The 22,948-nt window shown below is 32.7% G+C and overlaps 1 protein-coding gene across 4 annotated transcripts in view; it reads right to left on the reverse strand.

The window, feature by feature from the left end:
• Window positions 1–22,948, reverse strand: part of LOC126886755 (A disintegrin and metalloproteinase with thrombospondin motifs 7) — a 285,039-nt gene that overhangs the window by 242,279 nt on the left and 19,812 nt on the right. For 2 of the 4 annotated variants that reach the window (XM_050653775.1, XM_050653776.1), the window contains exon 2: window positions 15,021–15,219. In XM_050653775.1, the coding sequence (XP_050509732.1) occupies window positions 15,021–15,111 (91 nt within the window). In that variant the 5' untranslated portion in view covers window positions 15,112–15,219. The remainder of the gene's footprint in view (window positions 1–15,020; window positions 15,220–22,948) is intronic. The other 2 variants (XM_050653778.1, XM_050653777.1) reach the window with 2 other exon arrangements.

Below are 22,948 nucleotides of genomic sequence, written 5' to 3' on the forward strand. Positions count from 1 at the left end.
ATCGAAGATTGTTTTCCATAAAGCAATGCCTATACCCACATCTCCGTGGAAAAAAGTTATGGGGCAAAAAACAAAATTGCTATCAATTGTGTTTTTTTCTTGCTTTTCTTTTGAATATATTTTTGTAAAAATAAAATATTTTTGACTTTAAAAGGTGATGTCTCGATAGTAAATTTAACCTGGAACAATTTTCCTGTAGACATGTTTGTACCAAAAGTGCATAGAACTCACCCTAATTCGCCCTGTGCCTAGGGACTAATTCACCCTTCTCTCAAAAACGCACCCCTTTAAATGGTAGCACTCCGCGGGTTTTTATTATTTATAGGTCCATTGTTTAAATGAAACAATAAAACCCCGTTAACGTTGTAGTTCCTTTCTAAAATACATAATCAATAGCCTAAGTATAAGCTTTAGGAGAGTGTAAGGATAAAACGATCAAAAATGGTGAAATCCTTAATAATATAAGATATGCCGATGACGCTGTCATATTTACTTCAATTTTACAAAGTCTGACAAACATACTGGAACGGCTGAACAAAAAGTGTAAGTACTATAATATGGTATTAACATGAACTTAAAGAAAACAAAATTCATGGTCATTACAAAACATCCAAAAGACAACGATACACTCCATATTAATAATATCCAGATAGAAAGGGTAGACAAATAAAAATATCTAGAAATATTGGTTAGGCAAAACGCAGAACAAACACAATATATTAAAAGACGTACAGAAATATCAAGAGCAAAATTTGCTAAAAGGAAACATCTACTATATAGGGTGAGGCAGATAAAGGGCCTATTAGAAATATCTCGAGAACTAAAGGCAACAGAATCATGAACATTGGAATGAAGGGGGTCTAAAGACCGATCTATTTAATGAAAATATTTTTATCTATTTGGTACTTCCGTTTATACCGGAAGTTGCTTATAACTTTGTTTTTTTAATGGGACACCCTGTATATTTTTACATATTTAAATTCTTCTTAATTTCTTCTTTCTTAAAATATATGGTTTTCTAATATTATACAGGGTAGTTTAAAAGATAATTAGGTTTTTTTATTCATTTCGTAGCAAAATTCACACCCTGTAGAATTGTAGTAATTTGAGATCAAAATCTCTATTTATGTTTAAATGATTTTTAATATAGTCTGCTATTGTTTAAAATTATTAGTATAGCTAAATTTTTAATTTTAGTGTACAGGGTGGGTCGAAACTCGGAATGAGTATTTTCTGAGTTTTCTTAAATGGAACACCCTATATTTTAGTATTGTATTGAAATGATATTTTATGGTACTTTCTTACTTCTTAAGTATTCCCTATACCTAACTGCTTTAATTTGTGCTTAATTGTTAATCGCACCAACAATCTTAACTACGTAGGTATTTTGATAGCTCAACCATTATTGGCAATTTTAAGTATCAGTCTAGATTAATATGTATTTATTTCCGAAAAATTATTTGTGATTGAATATTTTTACGGCCAACCTAATAAAATTTCACGTATTTTGTGTTGCAATTAATGTTTCGCTTTAATCACCAATAACTCACAAACTAAAGCAGTTAGGTATAGGGAATGCTTAAGAAATTAAAAAGTACCATAAAATAGCATTTTATGACAATACTAAAATACAGGGTGTTTTATTTAAGAAAACAGAAAATACTCATTCCGAGTTTCGACCAATCCTGTATACTAAAATGAAGAATTTAACTATACCAATAATTTTTAACAATAGTAAACTCCTACAATTCTAACGGGTGTGAATATTGCTAGGAAATTAATAAGGAAACGTAATTATCTTTTAAACTAACCTGTATAATATTATAAAAGCTTATATTTTAGAAAAGAAGAAATCGAGAAGACTCCAAAAAAAGTGAAAATATACAGGGTGTCCCATTTAAAAAACGAAGTTACACTCAACTTCCGGTATAACCGGAAGTAGAAAAGAGTCCAAAGTATTTTCATTAAATAGTTCACACCTCAAAACCTCTGTATTCCAATTTTCATGATTCTCTTACCTTTATTTTAGAGATATTTCTCATAGGTCCTTTACCTCCCTCACCCTGTATAGTAGAGACTTAAGAATGAGCAGAACATGACAAAAATTTAACATAAAATGATTTTTTCTACAACCGTGTTAAAAATGCAATTGAACTTGCGCAATTTGAAAAAGGTGGTTTAAAAGGTTTTTTAAACTTTAATTTAAACTGTATTATTGCATTTCTAACACGTTTGTAGAAAAAACAAGTTTATGTAACGGTATAATATTTTCGCTAATAATTTTTAGACATTCCCCTCGAGTGTAGACAACCAGTTCTACCTTTTACGGGTCATAGGTTTCATGGTTTCAGCAATTAACAAAAATATTGTATTTTATAAATTTATAACGTTTGTAGAAAAAATATTGTATCATATACGTGTTAAAAAGTACATTTTTAAGGCACTCATGTGAATTGCATAATTCGTTTCGCTCATTCTGCAAACTTTCACATGCGTGCCTTAAAATTGTACTTTTAACACTTATATCATAAATAACTATTATGAATTATGGATAACACAAACACGAGAATTAGCAAAACATTTAAATGTTCCCTTATAAATATGTAATTGGAATAACTTTTGATTAGAAAAATAGAAAAATTCCGGCAAAAATAATCGTATGATAACGTTTTGGCAGCTTTTTGAATTTGAATATAATTATTTGTGACTATAATAAATTTTGAAATGGATAAAAAGTTAAGAATTGTGAGCCTCGGTGGTATTCACAATGAGATTGGGCTTCGCTTCGTATTACGAACACCGTCCCAAACTAGGAAGATCGTCCCTAACTAGGATAAACTAGGATGAAACCGGGATGAATTTGGACTTCGTCCTAGAATGCACTAGGATTTAACTTGGAAGACTTTATTAGACCCTATTTAAATGAGAAAAGGAATAATAAAATATAAGAAGAAACAAAATGTACCAAAAAATCTTACTCTTATAGGGTCTATAACAGACACAAACAGTCAAAAGGTCTTGAAATTGCAAATGACAGCTGCCTGCTAACTGATCACCGAATGCAAATAAAAATTGACAAATTGGCATAGTATTCCGATACTATCCAAATAAACACAGATAAAACAAAAATCTTAAAAAATAATGATCACCTATATAATGAAATAATAATATACGGCAAGGTAATAATAATAACTGTTATCAATACGTTGCAGAGAGTATGCTTGAGAATGACAACTACAAGCTATGCTGTGACCGCACTGTACTTACAGATCTAACGGGTACATCATAGACCAGATCTCGTACTAGTTAATAAATTAACAAAACAAACAACACTAATAATTGATGTGGCGATACCTAACAACAATAATCTTTGTACTAAATTTGCCGAACAGATCGCCAAGTACAGAGATCTGGAAATTCAAATACGAAGACAATGGAGAATGCAAAGTACCCAGACAATACCTGTTATTACGTCTACTACTGGAGTCATCCGAAGAACCTCCTCGAAAACATAAAAAAGCTGGGTCTAAATGAACATCTATTTAAGACAATGCAGAAAGTTGTACTACTCTCGACGACAAGGTGTGTGTACGGAAATTTTTGGGAGATACTCCAGCATACCAAATCACCTGGGGCTCCATAACGTGGAAAGAGTCTTACCAGAGCTCAATTCTTTTGATACCGTAGGTATCTGAAATGAGTCAATTTTCCCCTTAGAGGGAGTGAGAGTCGTATGGCTAAAGCTGGAACGGTAAGGGAAGTAGAAGAAGTAGGCAAATTTGTATATATTTGAGATAAATCATGGAAAGGAACGGGGTGTAAAAAGGAGATACCTAGACGAGAATAATAAAGGCTCAACCTGCATAACGCTTTAAATAAAAATATTGTTTTTTAATCTTTGAAACTCTACATAATTTATAATTTTTTAATTCGTTGTTAAAAATGTTCTTTTCTCTGTGTAACCATTGTCGGTAGGTACCAGTTTTCAAATTCTACGGCGAAGTACTAATTTGACAGGAGCCATATTTTAACGACATAATCCTTCCTCGACAGTGAGACTAAAGAGGATTATTTACAGTATTCAGCTCTGACAGGTTTATGTCACTGTTATGTAAATATGGTTAATGATAAGGATTATTGACGATGTATCATCCATGATTGCTTCATTCAAAGATCCGCCGCTGAGGACTCTTCGCCCACATCCATTTGTATTGATTCTGGACTTTCTTCGTCTTGGCTGAGACTCTATATTTTATGTTTCTTGATATTATATTTAGCAGACTGTAGTATGTATTTGGAATATTAATTATTATGAAAGTGTTTTTGCGGTTTTAACCCTTTAACGGGCAGAACTATTGTTTTTGTAAAACTATAGATTTGAATAGTAAAAGTAGTTCATTATGCATCGTTAATAAGACAAAAAATATTTAAAAAAATTTTTTCTGTGCCAGAAGGGCTGGAAAGGGTGGTATATATAGCTACCAGTGTGCATTTTGACAAACAACTAATACTTAGTGGGCAATGGTATATATAACGACCAGTAAAAACAATTACAAAAATTTATAAAAAAAATATTTTATTTTGAAAATGTAAAAAAACTAAATACAGTAATATTTTAAATTTATTATCTAAGAACTTTCTATCTACTATGGTAGGGTGCAAAATAGTCTTTTTATAGAGCAACGTTACAAACTCGACAAATCAAATTGCTGCGCGTTTGTTTCTTTTTAGATGAAGCACAAAGGGCACAGCGCCTATAAGTTCCTTTGGTGGGTAAGTGTGAACCAGCAGTCAAAGTTGAGTTTGATGGTGGTCCAGACTTTTTTCTGAAAGTAAAAGTGCTAATCAAATTATCAGCTAGTTCACTGCGGAACTGTAATGCAGTCATAGGCTTAGCACTTGAGTTTTTTTTTCAGTCTCCTTATATAAAATATAGCTGTTTACTATTGCTGCGTCTAAAAGGTAGAGAATTTGTTGCTTGAGGTAATGCTAACAGTTGTTCATCCTCGTCGTCTTCATCAGAAAAAATGTTTTTAGGAAATAACCTAGCCAGTTTGTTGTGCTTGAAACCAAATCCGTCATCTGGATCAAAGTGAGGATCTTGATCCGAATTATCAAAATCTTCGTTTCCGCTAGAATTATTATGTAGCAGCACCACTTCATAACACCAAATTCAGACTAAGACTATATTTTATTGCTAATTTATTGCTGATTTATTACGCAAAGGAAAAATTTATTGCTGTAGCCGTTTCCGAGAAACAGTGGGTGCTGCTAGCTTTACGGTAAAGCTAGCAGCACTCTATACCTCGGCAATGAAGAGGAGTACAGGGATCATTTTAACGGCATATTTTATTGCTATTTGATTGCTCTTGATTGGTATATTAACCAATCCTGAAAAGCTACCCCATCATCCCCTAGCGTAAAACTCACCCCCAAAAATATGATGAAAATCGAAAATTCAACCCCAAGGAATTAATTGCTAATTTATTGCTAATTTATTACAGAAAGAAAAAATTTATTGCTGTAGCCGTTTTCAAGAAACAGTGGGTGCTGCTAGCTTTACGGTAAGGATTTTTCCAGTACATTACTCCTATGTTTTTTTAGATGTCTAGAAACCGACCGCTTACAGAAGCTGAACTCCAGTATACACTGTGTCCGTAAAGTATGGAACAAATTATTTTTTAGCTAAACAGAGCATTTTAAGAAATAATCCTGAAACACGTCGATTTTTGATTTTAATTTACCGTATTTTAAAATAATATTCTAATATACAGGGTGAATTACTTTCGAGTAATGACGTCACCGTCATTTTTTTTAAATGGAACACCCCCATTTTGTTTAAATTTTCGGATTACTCTAGCTGAGCTGATTCCAAAAATGTATCACATGTTGATTCAAATTGGTACAGGGTGGACAAAAATACAATAGCTTTGTGTGTGTTCATAAAGTAACGCGTTAGTTAAATCAACAATATTATCAAAAATACTTTATTGTATTTTTGATATTTTAATTAGTTTTTGATTGTAATTAATTTTTGATATTGTTTAATTTAATATTTTAATTTAATATCAAAAATTAATTAAAATTTAATATTATGAGTACACACAAAACTATTGTATTTTTGTCCACACTGTACCAATTTGAATCAACATGTGATACATTTTTGGAATCTGCTCAGCTAGAGTAATCCGAAAATTGAGACAAAATGGGGGTGTTCCATTTAAAAAAAATGACGGTGACGTCATTACTCGAAAGTAATTCACCCTGTATATTAGAATATTATTTTAAAATACGGTAAATTATAATCAAAAATCGACGTGTTTCAGGATTATTTCTTAAAATGCTCTGTTTAGCTAAAAAATAATTTGTTCCATACTTTACGGACACAGTGTATACTGGAGTTCAGCTTCTGTAAGCGGTCGGTTTCTAGACATCTAAAAAAACATAGGAGTAATGTACTGGAAAAATCTAACCAAACCTAAATATTGTACTGGAAAAATTGTAATGACAAATAGGTCTAATAAATAATTTAAAGTCTTATAGAACCTTGTCTAGCAAATAAATACTAAACTTTGCTTTAATGTATCCGTAAAAATTTTAGTATTGGGGGTAAACTACGATCTCGAGATTTTTTGGTTTAGTATGTGAAAAAATAACCTCTTATTTGGTACAATCCTCAAAATGATTAAAAATATTTTCCTATCGCTAATGTCAAACAACAATATTTTTACAGAAATTTGTTGCCACAATATTGTTTAATAACTGGCATAACTTTCAAAACGAAAAAATAAAAATTGTTTGTATGCCGGGATAAATAAAAACAATAAATTTTGGGGTTACAATTCTCATAAAACATTATTATTGCAATAACTATGCCAGTGCTTTTAAAGAATTATCTGCTAGTTAAAAATAATGAAAAAAAGTACACTTGACACTTACCTTCAATTTTTGTCCAAGTAGTTTATTCCAAATGACACTTGTGCAAAAAACAAAAATAAAATTGAACAATTTTTTACATAGACTTTTGCAGAAAGGGGCAATGGTAGCTTATCATACCAGTTTTGTGAAAAGCACGTGGTTCCCACGCCGCATACAGGTTTTCGGTATTCACACCTACCAGCAAGCATTCAGTGTATCGACTTTGCCTATAAAAATTGTTTTCACCGCAACTCTGATGACAAATTAAGCCGTAATAGCTTATGGCATATATAGCTACCAGAGAGCGTTAAAGGGTTAAATTAAAAATGCATGTTAACTTTAACAATTTGTTTTGTTTTGTTCAGTTTTTTAAACTGTTTTACTTTTACATCGCGGATCAGATAATAAACTGTAATGCCATAATGACATAAAACCAAATCTTCTTCTTCTAATGGCGCTACAACCCTTTGTGATTATTGGCCTGCTTAACAATGTTGTTCCATTCTGCTCTGTTTCCTACCGGATAGTCCTTCCTCTACGTCGTCTATCCATCTTTTACGGGACTTTCCTCTTGGTCTATTTTATTGGGGCTTCTGTCTCTGGATTATTTTTACAGCTTGATTTTCTGGCATTCTTTTTAAGTGATCAAGCCAGTTTACCCAAGTAGCACCGAACAGGTTTATTAAGTCTTTTAAGGATGCTTTAAAACTGTAGAATAAAACTAAAATTAAAACCATTTGGTTTTTAAGTAAACTTTAAGGTTGCAATAAATCCGCTTTCAGCATAAAAGGGCCCACTCTGGAAGAGGTCAATAAAACCAAAAATAAAAACCTTCTTAAAACTTTGTTTTCTTAAGCAACTGGTTTTAAAGCTGCTGTGAAAGTGCTTCTAAAACCATGTTAAAAGACACTTTAAGTGCAGGCAGTTTTATAGCTACCTTAAAAAGGTTTCTTAAATGGAGACTTTTAAAGACAATTTACCATATTAAATGATTCTTTAAACCCATATACTTCATACAGGCCAACAAATTTTTACATGTGTTATGATAGAAAGATACGTATAGGTCTGGATCCCGCGTATGAAAAAAAAGTTGATTAATAGCAAGCTCAAACTTTGTTAATAGCTTAAGGGTGTCTAGTCGGATAAACTTTGATATATGGGAACACTGAAACAGGGGCAATTTTAATTGTGGAACAGGTTAAAAATTTGGAACAGTCACACTACAAAAACGGCACATTTATTTTGTCCGACAGAACAGACTTAAACTCTCCGAACAGAGATTAAACTCTCATGCAAAAATCAGACTGCTATTTATCACCAAATGGACGTTTTCATGAGTGGAACATGTAGAATATGTCAAATGACAGGAATTATGACAGGTGATAAATAGCAGTCTGATTTTTTCATGAGAGTTTAATCTCTGTTCGGAGAGTTTAAGTCTGTTCTGTCGGACAAAATAAATGTGCCGTTTTCGTGGTGTGACCGTTCCAAATTTTTAACCTGTTCCACAATTAAAACTGCCCCTGTTCCAGTGTTCCCATATATCAAAGTTTATCCGGCTAGACACCCTTAAGCTATTAATAAATTTTCAGCTTGCTATTAATCAACTTTTTTTTCATACGCGGGATCCAGACCTAGTATGTGTAACCATAAAATAATAAAAAAGTACTTGGTTATTTCGGACTGTCAAGGTAGAAAAACACTTGCGTACCCAACTTTATTGATAATGTTAACAAAAATAGGTCTAAATAACTCACGCGCCCTAAAATTTCTGACTTTTGGCGATTAAAAAATAAAAATAATAAAAAAATTTAAATCCGAAAAATATTAATTTGAAAGAAAAATAGGTTTATCTACAATTTTAATGTTTTAATGTTAAAATAAATCGAATTTATGTCTTTAAGACGCTTATTTATAATTTTTATGTAAGCCTTATATTGTAATATATCATGGCTTTCAGCATCTCCAGAAAGCAATATGGCCGAAATCCAAATAAATCTATTTGGTCTATCGACAAGAATTGTTAACATCGAATGGTTTTATTTTATACTTTTCCAAGAGCATAAATATATCCTACATAAATGCAAGGTTGCCTTGAAATTAAAACCGTTAGGTTTAATGTTGCTGTCAATAATGCCACTCGGTTTTAATGTGAATCTAACCTAAAATCGAGGCGTCGTAGTGCTGTGTGTGTTGTATTTTTTTTTAATGACCAGTTCGTTTATATTTTAAGTACTTGCGACGTATTTCTTCCATACTAAATGTACTTCCACTTTTACAACACACTACACCACTGTTTCGCTCTAAAACAAATGGCCGACCATTTTGGACATGAAAGAAGAAGGGATGAGTTTAGTTTTATTGTTTCTAACAAGGAGAATAGTTTAGTCTTTACGATAACCAAATTGATTCAGTTAAGAGCGTTTGGTTTTAATATAGCCTACTAATTGCTTTTAAGAAAGCAACTTTAAAGAAAACTAAAAAAATAGTTTTAAGGCATATGTTTTACTGACATAATAGTCTTAAGATCAAGTAGTTTTAATAATAGGTTTTATTGCTAATATTAAGAGAATCTTTAAAACTGCAACAAAACTAAAAGGTAACAAACTAAAATCTAATAAAACCAAACAATCCGGAAGTTTGGCGCGAAATACTCCCAGCAGTGGAACGTGATCCGTCTCTTAGTCTGCTCCAGGATAAGTCTTGACAGATGTAAAGCTGTATAGGAATATTGTAAATGTAATCTATTTGATTTCTAATAATTCTCCAGGGTTTGTCTTGAGAGGATTTCCATGTGTACAGCTTTTGAGATGGTAATTGGAAACATGTGTTGGTGACAACGAGTTCTGAGTCTTCTGCGAATTTTTCTAGGAGGTCTCCTCTATCATTTCTGACTCCAAGTCTATGTGCTCCGATGTACCTCGTCTTATCTCCAGCTCCAATCTTGGCATTAAAGTCTTCCATAATGATAAGAACTTCCTGTCGTGGAATTTTCTGTATAATTTTGTTGATGTTCTCATAAAACTCAATAGCTTCTTCCTCGTCTTTGTCTGATGTGGGAGCATAAACTTGGTTATATTTATATTTAAAATCATAAATAAGACATAAAATCACCCAGACATACTTAGTCTCTAGCCTTGGCGTCAAATTGTCAGCAGTTTCTTTTCAGTTTTTGTCATTAACCCTATATCGTCCGTAAAGGCCCGGACCTGGCTTCTGTTGTCATAAATACGGCATGATTCGTTCTTATTCCATTCTTTCTTAATATTTCCTCCAGCAACAAATTAAATATTACTGTGCACAGCCGATCTCCCTGATTTATTCCCCTTTTAACTTCAAATTTTCCTGTTAGCCTTCCTTTTATTGTCACACTATTGTCGGTCTCGATTAAGGTCATTTTTACTGGTCTGATAATGTTTTCCGGAATTCCAAGCACTCTTAGGCGTTTTCTTCTGTACTAAAATATAAATAAACACATTTTTCCTTATTGTAGCTCTTATTTCACTTCCTTATTTACTGCTCGTTCAATAAATATCAGTGTCCCTACATGAAACCGCTCAAGAAAACGTAAACGTTCTCGACATGTTTCTTAATATATGGCAGTACCGATGTTGGCACTAATTATCCCGTATTATATCCGTAACTACACGACATGCACCGTACCAACGCCATAAAATAGTTTATAGATTGAATGTAAATATTTATGGCGTGTTAAACCTTGTCGAAGAACTTTTCAGCGCCATTTTTATCGCCTAGATGCTGGAAATTATCAAACAGGACGTTGCATAAGGCGGTTGGAGTCTAGTCCTGTTTTATTTTACTGCCCGTTAAGAGCCTGCTCACACGTGAGCATTAAGGCGTGCGAGCGGTAGGTGGTCCCACTTACTTTTTAAAACCAACTTGGAGTATGATAATTTAAAAACGATACTTCGATTTATTAATTTATTTATTCATTGAAATAATAATGAAATGTTATATATAAAAATCAATTGCTGTTCGTGTGTCTCGCTAAAACTCGAGAATGGCTGAACCGATTTGGCTAAATTTAATGTTGAATTATTTGTAGAAGTTCAGGGAAGGTTAATACGGTTTTATATAGTCTTTTTAGTAGCCACCAAAATTATTACAGCTATATGTATAAAATACTATTTTCACAGTGTTTGTTGCCATACTCCTCCGAAACGGTTTGTCCGATTTTTATGAAATGTTACTCCTATATTCGGCAGGACTGAGAATAGGTTGTTATCTATTTTTCCGTATTACCGTACTAAATTCTCTAGCGCAATCGGTGTCCGAAATACAATATTTTAAGCCGTAGAAATATTCTGAGGACAGAAGAAGAACGAGCGACAAATTTCATAGAAGAGAAGTGGAACAGTTTAACTTTGGGACTCAAATTGGGCAAAATATGAATTTTTTAAATTTTGCGAAATTTTCAAAAAATATCTCTAAACGGAACTTTTTTGACGAACCGTAAGCAGGAGAAAAATTCTAAGCACACGAAAAGAACAAGCAGAAAATTATAAAATTTTATTTAATTTTATTTAATTTTTAAGTGTTTTATTTATTTTCGTTTATTTTATTTTATTTCATTTTTTAACTCCACTTATTTTTTTTTATTTTATTTCATTTTATTAAATTTTATTTATTTTTATTAGATTCTGTGTACTTTTATTTAATTTTATAATTTTTTTAAATTTACTTATTATTTTTAGTTAATTTTTTAGCTTTATTTAATGGTATTTAAATTAATATGATTTAAAAATGAATAACCATTTTCAATTTCGAACCCCAGCGTGCAGTCCCGGATTGCAACGAACGAAATGGCATTAGATGCCCTAGCGGCAACTGCTAGCAAAAAGACTAAGTTTTCACTCTAATGGCATATAAAACAACATAATGCTATTCTACATCCCACCAGAATGAAAACAATGGGAACCTTCTCTGGTTACACCTCCGAGGCTTCTACAATTTGCAAGCCATACGGATGCTGAGACTAAGGAAGATGAGGGAATTCTACAATTTACAATTCACGTCCCTAATCTTCCTTAGTCTCAGCATCCGTATGGCTTGCAAATTGTAGAAGCCTCGGAGGTGTAACCAGAGAAGGTTCCCATTGTTTTCATTCTGGTGGGATGTAGAATAGCATTATGTTGTTTTATATGCCATTAGAGTGAAAACTTAGTCTTTTTGCTAGCAGTTGCCGCTAGGGCATCTAATGCCATTTCGTTCGTTGCAATCCGGGACTGCACGCTGGGGTTTGTTTTGGTTGGATCAGGGAGAGCAGCATATGTGCTTCCTGATGAGAGACTAACAAGTTTCGAAACCGGTAGGGGTGCTTGCAGCCCTCTCTGATTGAACTGGAATATGGTTCGGCTGTGTTTTCGTTTTGCAACGAAATTGAAAATGGTTATTCATTTTTGATTTACATTTACTCTGTGTGGAGTATGAACCATTCTCGTTGGAACTTTACCGCGCTGAGCAGATGGGACGTGAATTGTAAATTGTAGAATTCCCTCATCTTCCTTAGTCTCAGCATCCGTATGGCTTGCAAATTGTAGAAGCCTCGGAGGTGTAACCAGAGAAGGTTCCCATTGTTTTCATTCTGGTGGGATGTAGAATAGCATTATGTTGTTTTATATGCCATTAGAGTGAAAACTTAGTCTTTTTCCTAATATGATTTTATTTATTTGTATTTAATTTTATTTATTTTTATCTAATTTCATTAATTTTATTTAATTTTATTCAGTTTTATATATTTTTATTTATTTAATTTAATTTAATTTAATTTAATTGTAATTTAGCCTACTGCATTTACTTTTTTATTTAATTTTGTTTAGTTTTATTTAATTTAATTTTATTTTATTTAATCAACACCTATAGAGTTGGAACCATCCCAAACCCAATCATAAATACAGGGTTGTTTTGAATGTAGATAAAACAAAGCTGTTATATTCATTATAAGATAAACAAATTTAAGATTGTAACTGTTGCACTACAAACTTTATTTTGTTACTTCTAACTAAACTTTATTACTTCAAACATCATGTGTAATTAATTAAAAATAATAATAAAACCTCATTCACATCGAGCATTTTTTGTTTATTAATTACGAATTCCTTTTGTCTATTTTAAGTTTATTGTATACAAAAGTTTGTTTTTATCTATTGAGGCAGTACGAAGTCTGCTGGGTCAGCTAGTAATAAATATAATCGAAGTGGAAGATATCGTAAAATTTATTAGAGTACAAGCACTGAGATGGTTTGGGCCCACACAAAGAAGAGAAGAACACGCACTAATTAGAAGGATAACGAATTGGAGACCAGTAATAAACAGAACAAGAGAAAGACTAAAAATATGTTGAAAAGACCAACTACTAAAAGATTTAAAACCGGGGAGAGTAGAAAATGATGGTAGAAAAAGCGAAAAAACATAATAACGCTTAAAAATAGCCTTAAGGATATATGCGGACTAATCCACCACGTTAAAAGAATTAAACTTTTCAGCGACTCCCAGAGAAAAGCTTCTAATTTCTGACACAATTATTTAACTCTATGAGATTAAGTCATTTCCCATATCAATGAAAATTAGCACAGAAAATTTGAAGTCCTACCGTCCAATTTGTCTTTTTTTTCCAGTTTTTTTCAAAGCTTTTCAAATGCTGACGCTTACTAGCCAAATACCTATTTCTACTAAACACAAAAAACTAATACCATTACATCAAATTGGGTTTATAAAATAACATTTAACAATTCAACAGGTACACAGAGCTTGTCGTATAGAGAATCAATGAGGACTTTGAATTAATACGTACTGCTCGGCGGTATTACAAACTCAAAAGCATTCTTCTAACCTCCTACTACCTCATTATGAAATCCTACATTAAATCCGTCATTTCCGAGTAAAACACAACACAATAACTTCCTAACAGAACCTATTAAATCAGGTGTACCACAGGATAGAGCCTGGGTCATCTCCTTTACCTATTATTTACCGCAGATATCCCAACAACTCAAACAATCTAAATCTCTAAATTCACCGATAATACCACCATAATCGCTGTCAATGAGGACTCCATTATCGCGTCTGCACAACTGCAAAACTACCTTAACCAATTGGGAATATAGCTCAACAAATGTAAGGTGAAAGTAAATGAAACGGAGTCAACCCAGGTTCCTTTTACAAACCGAAGGGATGTATGTCGAACAATAACATTAAGTGATACACAATTACCAGTCAGCACACAACTTAAATACTTGGGACTAACCCTTGACAAACGATTAACATGGAGTCGTACATTCGCCAAGAAAACCCAGATCAGCATCAAAATACGACAAAGAAGCTGGCTTTTGGGTCGAAAATCAAAACTCACTATCGACAATAAACTGCTTCTATATAAATTTATGATAAAAAACCGATTCTAAAATCAATTTGGACCCATGATGTCCAACTCTGGGGTTACTCCAAGCCATCAAATATCAAGATAATACAAAGCAATAAACCACTACATGAGGATTCAGCTACACGTTTGGTAGAGGAAGAAAAGAACTACCTTGATGGACCAAGAAGTTATCCAAATAATGAAGCAAGATGCTAAACGTTCCTCCAGGATTTGCAAGACGATTGAATAAATTATAGCCAACAGACTTTATAAATTAAATATGATCTAATGTAAAAAATATAATGGGAGGGTTGCCATAGGGCAGCTTGTCTCAATTCCTCTCTACTTGTATTTAACAATCAAACTATTTACGGATATCTTCGATGAAGCAGATTATAAATTAAAATATGTAATACCATAAATAAAAACAAATAAAGTAGTTTACAGTTGACTTTAGATTCCTGAACATTTCCTATATGCATAATTTATGCCTCAGATATTTCTAATTTATCATGGAAACTATAATAAAAAACATGTTCTGGGTGTATTCGGTTTTATAGACATACCATTTATTGTTGTATAATCCATTGTAGATAAGCCACAAATTTAAAATACATTACTGCTATTGTACTCCATCAGGAATCGATAACCACCTCTCGTACTATTAGCATTACAACAAAACAACCTATTCATAACATATAAAGACGATAAAATTACTCACCTTTGTATTCAGCCGACGCCACACTGATAAGCGTCAATGAAACGAAGAACCAATGGCGGCTCCCTTTGTAGGGCCTTATAAGTCCACTCATCGAGTATCTGTTCACTTAACCGCACCAAAAAAATATTAAGTCTCGGGTATCTTGACACTTCTTACAAAAACATTTTAATCACATTGTTTAATGCAGCACGAAAGGCATCTGTGGATGAAAGTAATCTTTTTATATAAGAAGCATGGTTTCTACCGTTTATATAAAGGAAAGGGCCTAGCTAGGCTAGGCCGGGTAAGATGATGAAAAGTGCCCCCAACTCGATTCGAATTCCATATAGGTCACCGTTTAGCATATATAGTGAAACTAACTTTCTGAAATTTTTAGCCCCCTAGGTGGTCATGTGACCCACCTAGAGCCTAATTAGGCTTTTTAAGTTTTTATTTTTTATCTCAGCCGCATCGAGAACTAGCGAAAAACTTTAAATAAAAAACTTTTAAGCTTTAAAAAGTTCTGTCCGAATTTTTTTTTTATTTTTGGCGGGAAATTTAAAAAATTTTAGAACGATTTTAAAATTTTAAATGAGTATAAAAAAATAACTAAGACATTCGTTTTCACGAAAAAAATATATAACGTGTATTTTTGCATAATATTTCACCGTGAATTTTTTCAAATTTTTAAAATTGGTGAAACGCACCTTTAAAAATAAAAAACCGCATTTTTTCGTTTTTTTTTCGTTTTTTTGATACAATTTTATACATGTTTTTCAAAAAAGGTAATACCGTCACTGGAATAGGTGAAAAGCTGAAAAATAATTGGGGTTTGCTTAATAAAAATTTTTTGTAATCTCATCCATTTTCAATATACAGGGAGTTGAAGAAAACAAAATTTTACACATTTTTTACGATTTTGCCGAAACTACTGGCAACATTGTAATAAAATTTGGCGAGTTTTAAGAGGTAGTTGTTGTGCATTTTTTGACATACAATTAAGAATTTTATATTTATCATTGGCGCGTATACGGGTAATAGCCTGAACTTTTTAAAGAAAAAAGATAGTACGCCACTGACATATTTCCAATTATTAACAATCCTTTTTGAGTTTCTCAAATAAAACATCTTAACCCTTACAAAGTATTCGAACTTCTATTATACCGGGTGTCCACTTATATTTTCCCCCATTTTAACTGCCTATAACTTCTAAACGGCTTAAGATAGAAATATGCGGTTTTCGATGAAATATTTTATTTTAGTAAAAGTTTTATCTGAATGGATTGAATTTTTTATATCGCTTTCAAATACGAAAATAAAAATGGCGGATTTTTGAAAAAAACGTTGTTGACTTTTTTTTAATGGAACACCCAATATATTTCTTTGTAAATTGAAAAAAGGTCATTCACCTATCCAGCGATTTAAAGTTTTTCAAAATCGGTTGTCAAATCACTGAGTAATTAATTTTTAAAATGAGCGGTGCAACGTGGATATCACATACCTAAATAACATAACTAAGCAAAATGATATTATGTTATGTGATTTCCACATTGCATCTTTCATTTTAAAAATTATTTGCTCAGTCATTTGACAACCGATTTTAAAAAATTAAATATCGCTGGATAGGTAAATGACCGTTTTTTCAAGCTACAAAAAAACATACTGGGTGTTTCAATAAAAAAAGTCAACAACGTTTTTTTCCAAAAATCCGCCATTTTTAATTTAAAAGCGTCATAAAAAATGGTAATTTACCTAAAAGATTTAAAAAACGTTCATTTCCCTATCCAACGATATAAATCTTTTTAAAATCGGTGGCCAAATGACTGAGCAATTAATTTTTAAAATGAGAGATGCAATGTGGAAATCACATAACATAATATCAATTTGCTGTGATATCCAGGTTGCACCTCTCATTTTAAAAATTAATTACTCAGTGATTTGACAACCGATTTTGAAAAACTTTATATCGCTGGATAGTTGAGTGACCTTTATTTTAATTTACAAAAAAAATATACTGGGTGTTCCATTAAAAAAAAGTCAACGTTTTTTTTTAAATCCGCCATCTTTCTTTTCGTATTTGAAAGCGATATAAAAAATTCAGTCCATTCAGACAAAACTTTTACTAAAATAAAACATTTCAGAGAAAACCGCATATTTCTATCTTGAGCCGTTTAGAAGTTATAGGCAGTTAAAATGGGGGAAAATATAAGTGGACACCCGGTATAGTAGTTTCTACCTACATCTACATACGTACAACCTCGTACGTCCATTATAAAAACTAATTCGAATACTTTGGAAGCGTTAAGATATTTTATTTTTTGCAGCAAAACGGCGCCTCGTATGAAAAAATGATAAGATAGTTTTTTTATCGCAAATTGAATGAGGAATTTAAAAATGATTGTTAATTTGAAATATGTCAGTGGCGCACTATCTTTTTTTCTTTGAAAAGTTCAGACCATTACCCCTAAGCGCGCCAATGATGAATATCAAATCCGTAATTGTATGTCAAAACATGCACAATAGCCACCTCTTAAAACTCGCCACGTTTTATTACAATGTTGCCAATAGTTTCGGCAAAATCGTAAAAAATGTGTAAAATTTTGTTTTCTTCAACGCCCTGTATCTTGAAAATGGATGGTGTTACAAAAAATTTTTATTAAGCAAATCCCAATTCTTTTTATATTTTTTACCTGCTCCAGTGACGGTGTTACCTTTTTTGAAAAATATGTATAAAATTATATCAAAAAACGAAAAAAAAACCGAAAAAATGCGGTTTTTTATTTTTGAAGGTGCGTTTCACCAATTTTAAAAATTTTAAAAAATTCAGGGTGAAATATTATGCAAAATACACGTTATATATTTTTTTCGTGAAAACGAATGTCTTCGTTATTTTTTCATACTCATTTAAAATTTTAAAATCGTTCTAAAATTTAAATTTCCCGCCAAAAATAAAAAAAAAATTTTGGACAGAACTATTTAAATCTTAAAAATTTTGTATTTAAAGTTTTTCGGTACTTCTCGATGCGGCCGAGATAAAAAATAAAAACATAAAAAGCCTAATTAGGCTCTAGGTGGGTCACATGACCACCTAGGGGGCTAAAAATTTCAGAAAGTTAGTTTCGCTGTATATACTAAACGGTGACCTATATGGAACTCGAATCGAGTTGGGGGCACTTTTCATCATCTTACCCGGCTAGGCCCTTTAAGATGAGCTCAAGAGTAATCATTGAATCACAGCATATTTCTAAGATTGGAACAACGTTAACGTTTTACTGATAATCTATAAAATATAAGATTCTTTTCCAATTTATGTATAAATCGTCCCTGCCATTTCCAACTATCGAATGTAAAAAGTGGTACTTTTCAGGAGAGCAAAATACCTGTTTTTTTGGAGACTCCTTAATCAGCGCATTGACAAATGGGAAAATTTTTATATTTTTTGTATTTAATGTTTAATTCTTGTTAGATTGATGACAAATTTGAACTGCTTATCATTTTCTTCTTTCCAAAAAATCACATAGGTTACTTTGCTTTTTGTATTAATCAAAGATTTTTTTCGGTCCGATGTTTCAAAGTAGCGAATGTATAATAGTGAATAACTGTATAATCAAATAATGGAAATCCGTTAAAATGAAATCATAAACTGCCTCACAAGAATTTCTTGGAAGCTATACTGAAACAAAATTCGCATTTGTTCTTCTCAGCAGTTTAGCATTTCCGACAGTTTACAGATTATAATAATTGAATAACTGTTATAAATTACAACACAAACTAACGAATGTGACACATTCGACAATTAGCGTTGTAGAAATATTACCTTTAATTATATTTAATACAAAACAAAAGTATCGAATAAACCATTTTCGTCAGTTTGCAGTCAACCAAATGGAAAAATGTTCATATTCGATGGTTTAAACATCATATTTCCCGCGCTCCTAATCAAGCTACAATAACGAGAATTTGCCACAAGATGTATGACGTATAATGCGAGGACAAGGTATCGAATCTGAAAACCCGATTTTCACATTCGATAGTTGGAAATGGTAGGGACGAAATGCAAAGGAATCTAATAAATGACTGTAGGGTATTCTCCTTAATTTTCCAACGATATTTTTAGAACTGTCACAAATCATACATCGAACAGACCGATCGAAGAATCCATGGCAGAAGAGAAGAACATCGAAGTTCATTTGAAAGGGGAGAAGAAAACTCGTCCCTTGCAAAACATGTCCCAAATACCCTATTTGTTCATTTAAGCGCACCAAAAATAATTCAGTCTCGGGAATCGACACTTTTTCGAAAACATTTTAATCACAATGTTTAATGCAGCACGAAAGGTATCTGTGGATGAAAGTAATTTTTTATTATCAGAAGCATGGCTTCTACTATACAGGGTGTCCAGAAACTCTACCGACAAACGAAGACAGGAGATTCTTCAGATAATTTTAAGATAATTTAAACCAATTCACTTAGTCCGAAAATGCTTCCTAAGGGAGATAGAGCTCTTTGAAGATGGCGTCTTGTAATTAGTTTTTCTTAAATACCCCCAGAACGCTTCTATTTAGAAGAAAACAAAAATTGGTACGCGTATTTATCTTCAAGATATAAATCTAATCCATCCATTGCAAATTTCTAGTACTGATCATAGGCGTCCGTTTTGGGTAGGGCAACGGTTATTTTATCGCATAACTTTTTTATCTTTAATTTTTATACATTTCTGATACTGGATTATTAAATTGTGAGGTATTCTAGTACTAAAAGGTACTCTTCTTTTAAATCGGTAGGACACACTGTTTTCTGGAAAAATCGATTTGAAAATTAGAAAGACGAAAACTGGTACATTTAATTATATTCCAGAGATAAATCGATTTCATTAATTGCGAATTTCTAGTACTGGTCATAGGCGTCCGTTTTGGGTAGGTCAACAGTTATTTTATAGCATAACTTTTTGTCTTGAATTTTTGAGCATTTTTGACAGTAGATTATTAAATTATGAGGTATTCGAGTACTAAAAGTTACTCTTACTTTACGTTGGCAAAATACTACTATTTTGTTGAATTGAAAAGTTCTTTCAACTTTTTTTCAAATTCCAAAAACGAAAAACTTTCATATCGATTTTTCTAGAAAACGGTATGTCCTACCGACTTAATTTGCAATGCAAGGAATCGATTCATCTCTGAAAAGTAAATATGCATACCAATTTTCTTTTTTCTAAGTGGAAGCGTTCTGGAGGTATTTAAGAAAAATTAATTTCATGACGCCACCTTCAAATAGCTCTAGCTCCTTTAAGAAGCATTTTCGGACTACGTGAAATGGGTTAAATTGTCTTAAAATTATCTGAGGAATCTCCTGTCTTCGTTTGTCGGTAGAGTTTCTGGACACCCTGTATATCGGAAGATAATTTAAGATAAATTCATAAGATGTCATATAGTAGAAGTTCGTTTTTAAAAATCCAAAGACTTTTAACTTATGTTTATATGACAGTATAATCCCAAGATTGGGTGGTAAAAGATTAAATGAATCGAAAGTAGCGAAATGTAGCAGAAATAAAGCAATACATACATCGCCCGGAAATGATAGGAAACTGGAAAAAATTCTTCTTCTTCTTCTTTTTGTGTAGACATAACTCGGTCTGTTTTTTCAATGTACCTCCAGCAATTTGTAGTTCCATCGTTTTCGTGGTCTTTCCACTGATCGTCTTTCTATTGGGAAACCATCTCTCGACGTCTTGAATACCCTATTTCTTGTCATTCGGCTTATGTGGTCGTTCCATTCTAGTCTAGTCATCGTATATCTGTACCTCTAGCTGTGTTCCATAGTATCTTATCATCGATTTCTCGAAGGGTTTGCATCTCCGTTGCTTCTAGCTTCGTTTGCTTCGTTTTGTCCTCTCTGTCAATAGTTTTATTTCTCCATATTGTTAACCTGCAGCCCAGTCTTGTCTATTCACTTGATTTTTCACTTCTGTTTCGAGCTTTCCGTAGCTAGATAGTTTGACGCCTAGATAGCATATGATAGAGTTCCTCGAGAGATTCTGTGGTGGGCACTCAATAAGAAAGGAGTCCCTGGTGAATATGTAAAGATTGTGAGAGATATGCATGAGGGAGTAATGGCTAGTGTTAGGAGAGGTGTGGGAGAGACTGATAAATTTCAGGTGAAAGTAGGACTGCAACAAGGCTCGGTGCTTAGTCCTTATTTATTCCCATTAGTTTTGGACCAGATAACAGCGAAACTACAGGGTAGCATTTCATGGTGCCTAATGTATGCTGATGATGTAGTGTTAATAGGAAATAGTGAAAGAGACTTAAAACAAAAACTGGAACAGTGGAGACAGGTTCTGGAGGAAAAATGTTTAAAACTTAGTAGGACAAAAACAGAGTATTTGGAATGTTCATTTAAAGATGGAGTTACTACAAATAAAATTGTACCTTTGGACGGTGAAATGATTGTGAAAAGCAATAGTTTTAAGTACCTAGGATTTGTATTACAGAGTAATGGAGAAATGGATGGAGATGCATGCAGTAGAATTAGGGCTAGATGGATGAAGTGGAGGGAGGCGAGTGGTGTGTTGTGTGACAGAAAAATTCCAATGAAACTGAAGGGAAAATTCTATAAAACAGCCATAAGACCGGCTATGATGGACGGAACTGAATGTTGGGTAGTGAAAAAGAAAAAGAAACAACGAATGCATGTGGCAGAAATGAAAATGCTTAGATGGATGGGTGGAGTGACAAAGAAGGATAAAATTAGAAATGAGTATATTAGGGGAAGTCTAGGTGTGGCACCAATTGATGCCAAAATGAGAGAGAATAGGTTAAGATGGTTTGGTCATGTTCAGCGTCGAGACGTTGATCACCCAATACGAAAAATAGCTGAAGTGCAGATTCCTGGAAGGAGTAGGAGAGGAAGATCAAAGAAGACCTGGGGGGAGACGATAAGGCAGGACATGTTGGTAAAGGGGATTAACATTGATATGACCCAAGATAGAATTGTGTGGAGAAATGCAATTAGGGAAGCCGACCCCGCATACGGATAAGGCAAAGAGAATGACGATGATATTCAAACTCCATCATTTGTTCTATTATCTGACCCTTCAGCTCTAATTTACAACTAAGTAGATTTGCTGTTATAGCCATGCATTCTTTTTTGGGGAAATTAACATGGTAAATTTTCTGACGGTTATTTTCAGTTTGTGCAGCCTACGTTGTAAATCATCTTCACTTTGAGATATTAGTAATGCATGGTCTGCATAGTAGATTATTTTAAGTTTTTTTCTCCAATTTAAGTACTATGATTTTTTAGTTCTTAATTTTATTTATTATTTCATTATATGCTATTGATTATGTACTATAGAAAGGAACTACAACGTTAACGGGGTTTTATTATTTCATATGGTCAATGAATCTCTATATATGAAAAAACCGCGGAGTGCTACCATTTAAAGGGGTGCGTTTTTGAGAAATGGGTGAATTAGTCCCTGGGCACAGGTTACATTAGGGTGAGTTCTATGCACTTTTGGTACAAACACGTCTACATAAAAATTGTTCCTGGTTAAATTTCCTATCTAAATATAGCTTTCTAAAGTCAAAGATACTTTTTCTTACAAAAATATATTCAAAAGTTAACGCACAAACAAACCCAAAAGAAAGAAATTTTGTTTTTTGTCCCATAACTTTTGTCCACGGGGACATAGGTACGGAACTTACCATCGTGAAGGTACCATCACGGAAAAAAACTTACATATTTTCTCTTTAAAATGATGTTTGGTAGAGGTCATTATGATTTACTGTTTTCGAAATATGATTTTTCAAAATTCGCCACTCACAGCAATTTTGGGCAATTTTCCTTGTTATTTCGCAAATATTGTTCTGTAACTTTTTTCTACGTAACTTTAGGAATATGCAATGGTACATGTAAAAGGAATAGAAATCAATTTCCTTTAAAATGGT

The sequence above is a fragment of the Diabrotica virgifera genome, chromosome 6, assembly GCF_917563875.1.
Source record: "Diabrotica virgifera virgifera chromosome 6, PGI_DIABVI_V3a".
In the NCBI taxonomy this organism is placed as follows: Eukaryota; Metazoa; Arthropoda; class Insecta; order Coleoptera; family Chrysomelidae; genus Diabrotica; species Diabrotica virgifera.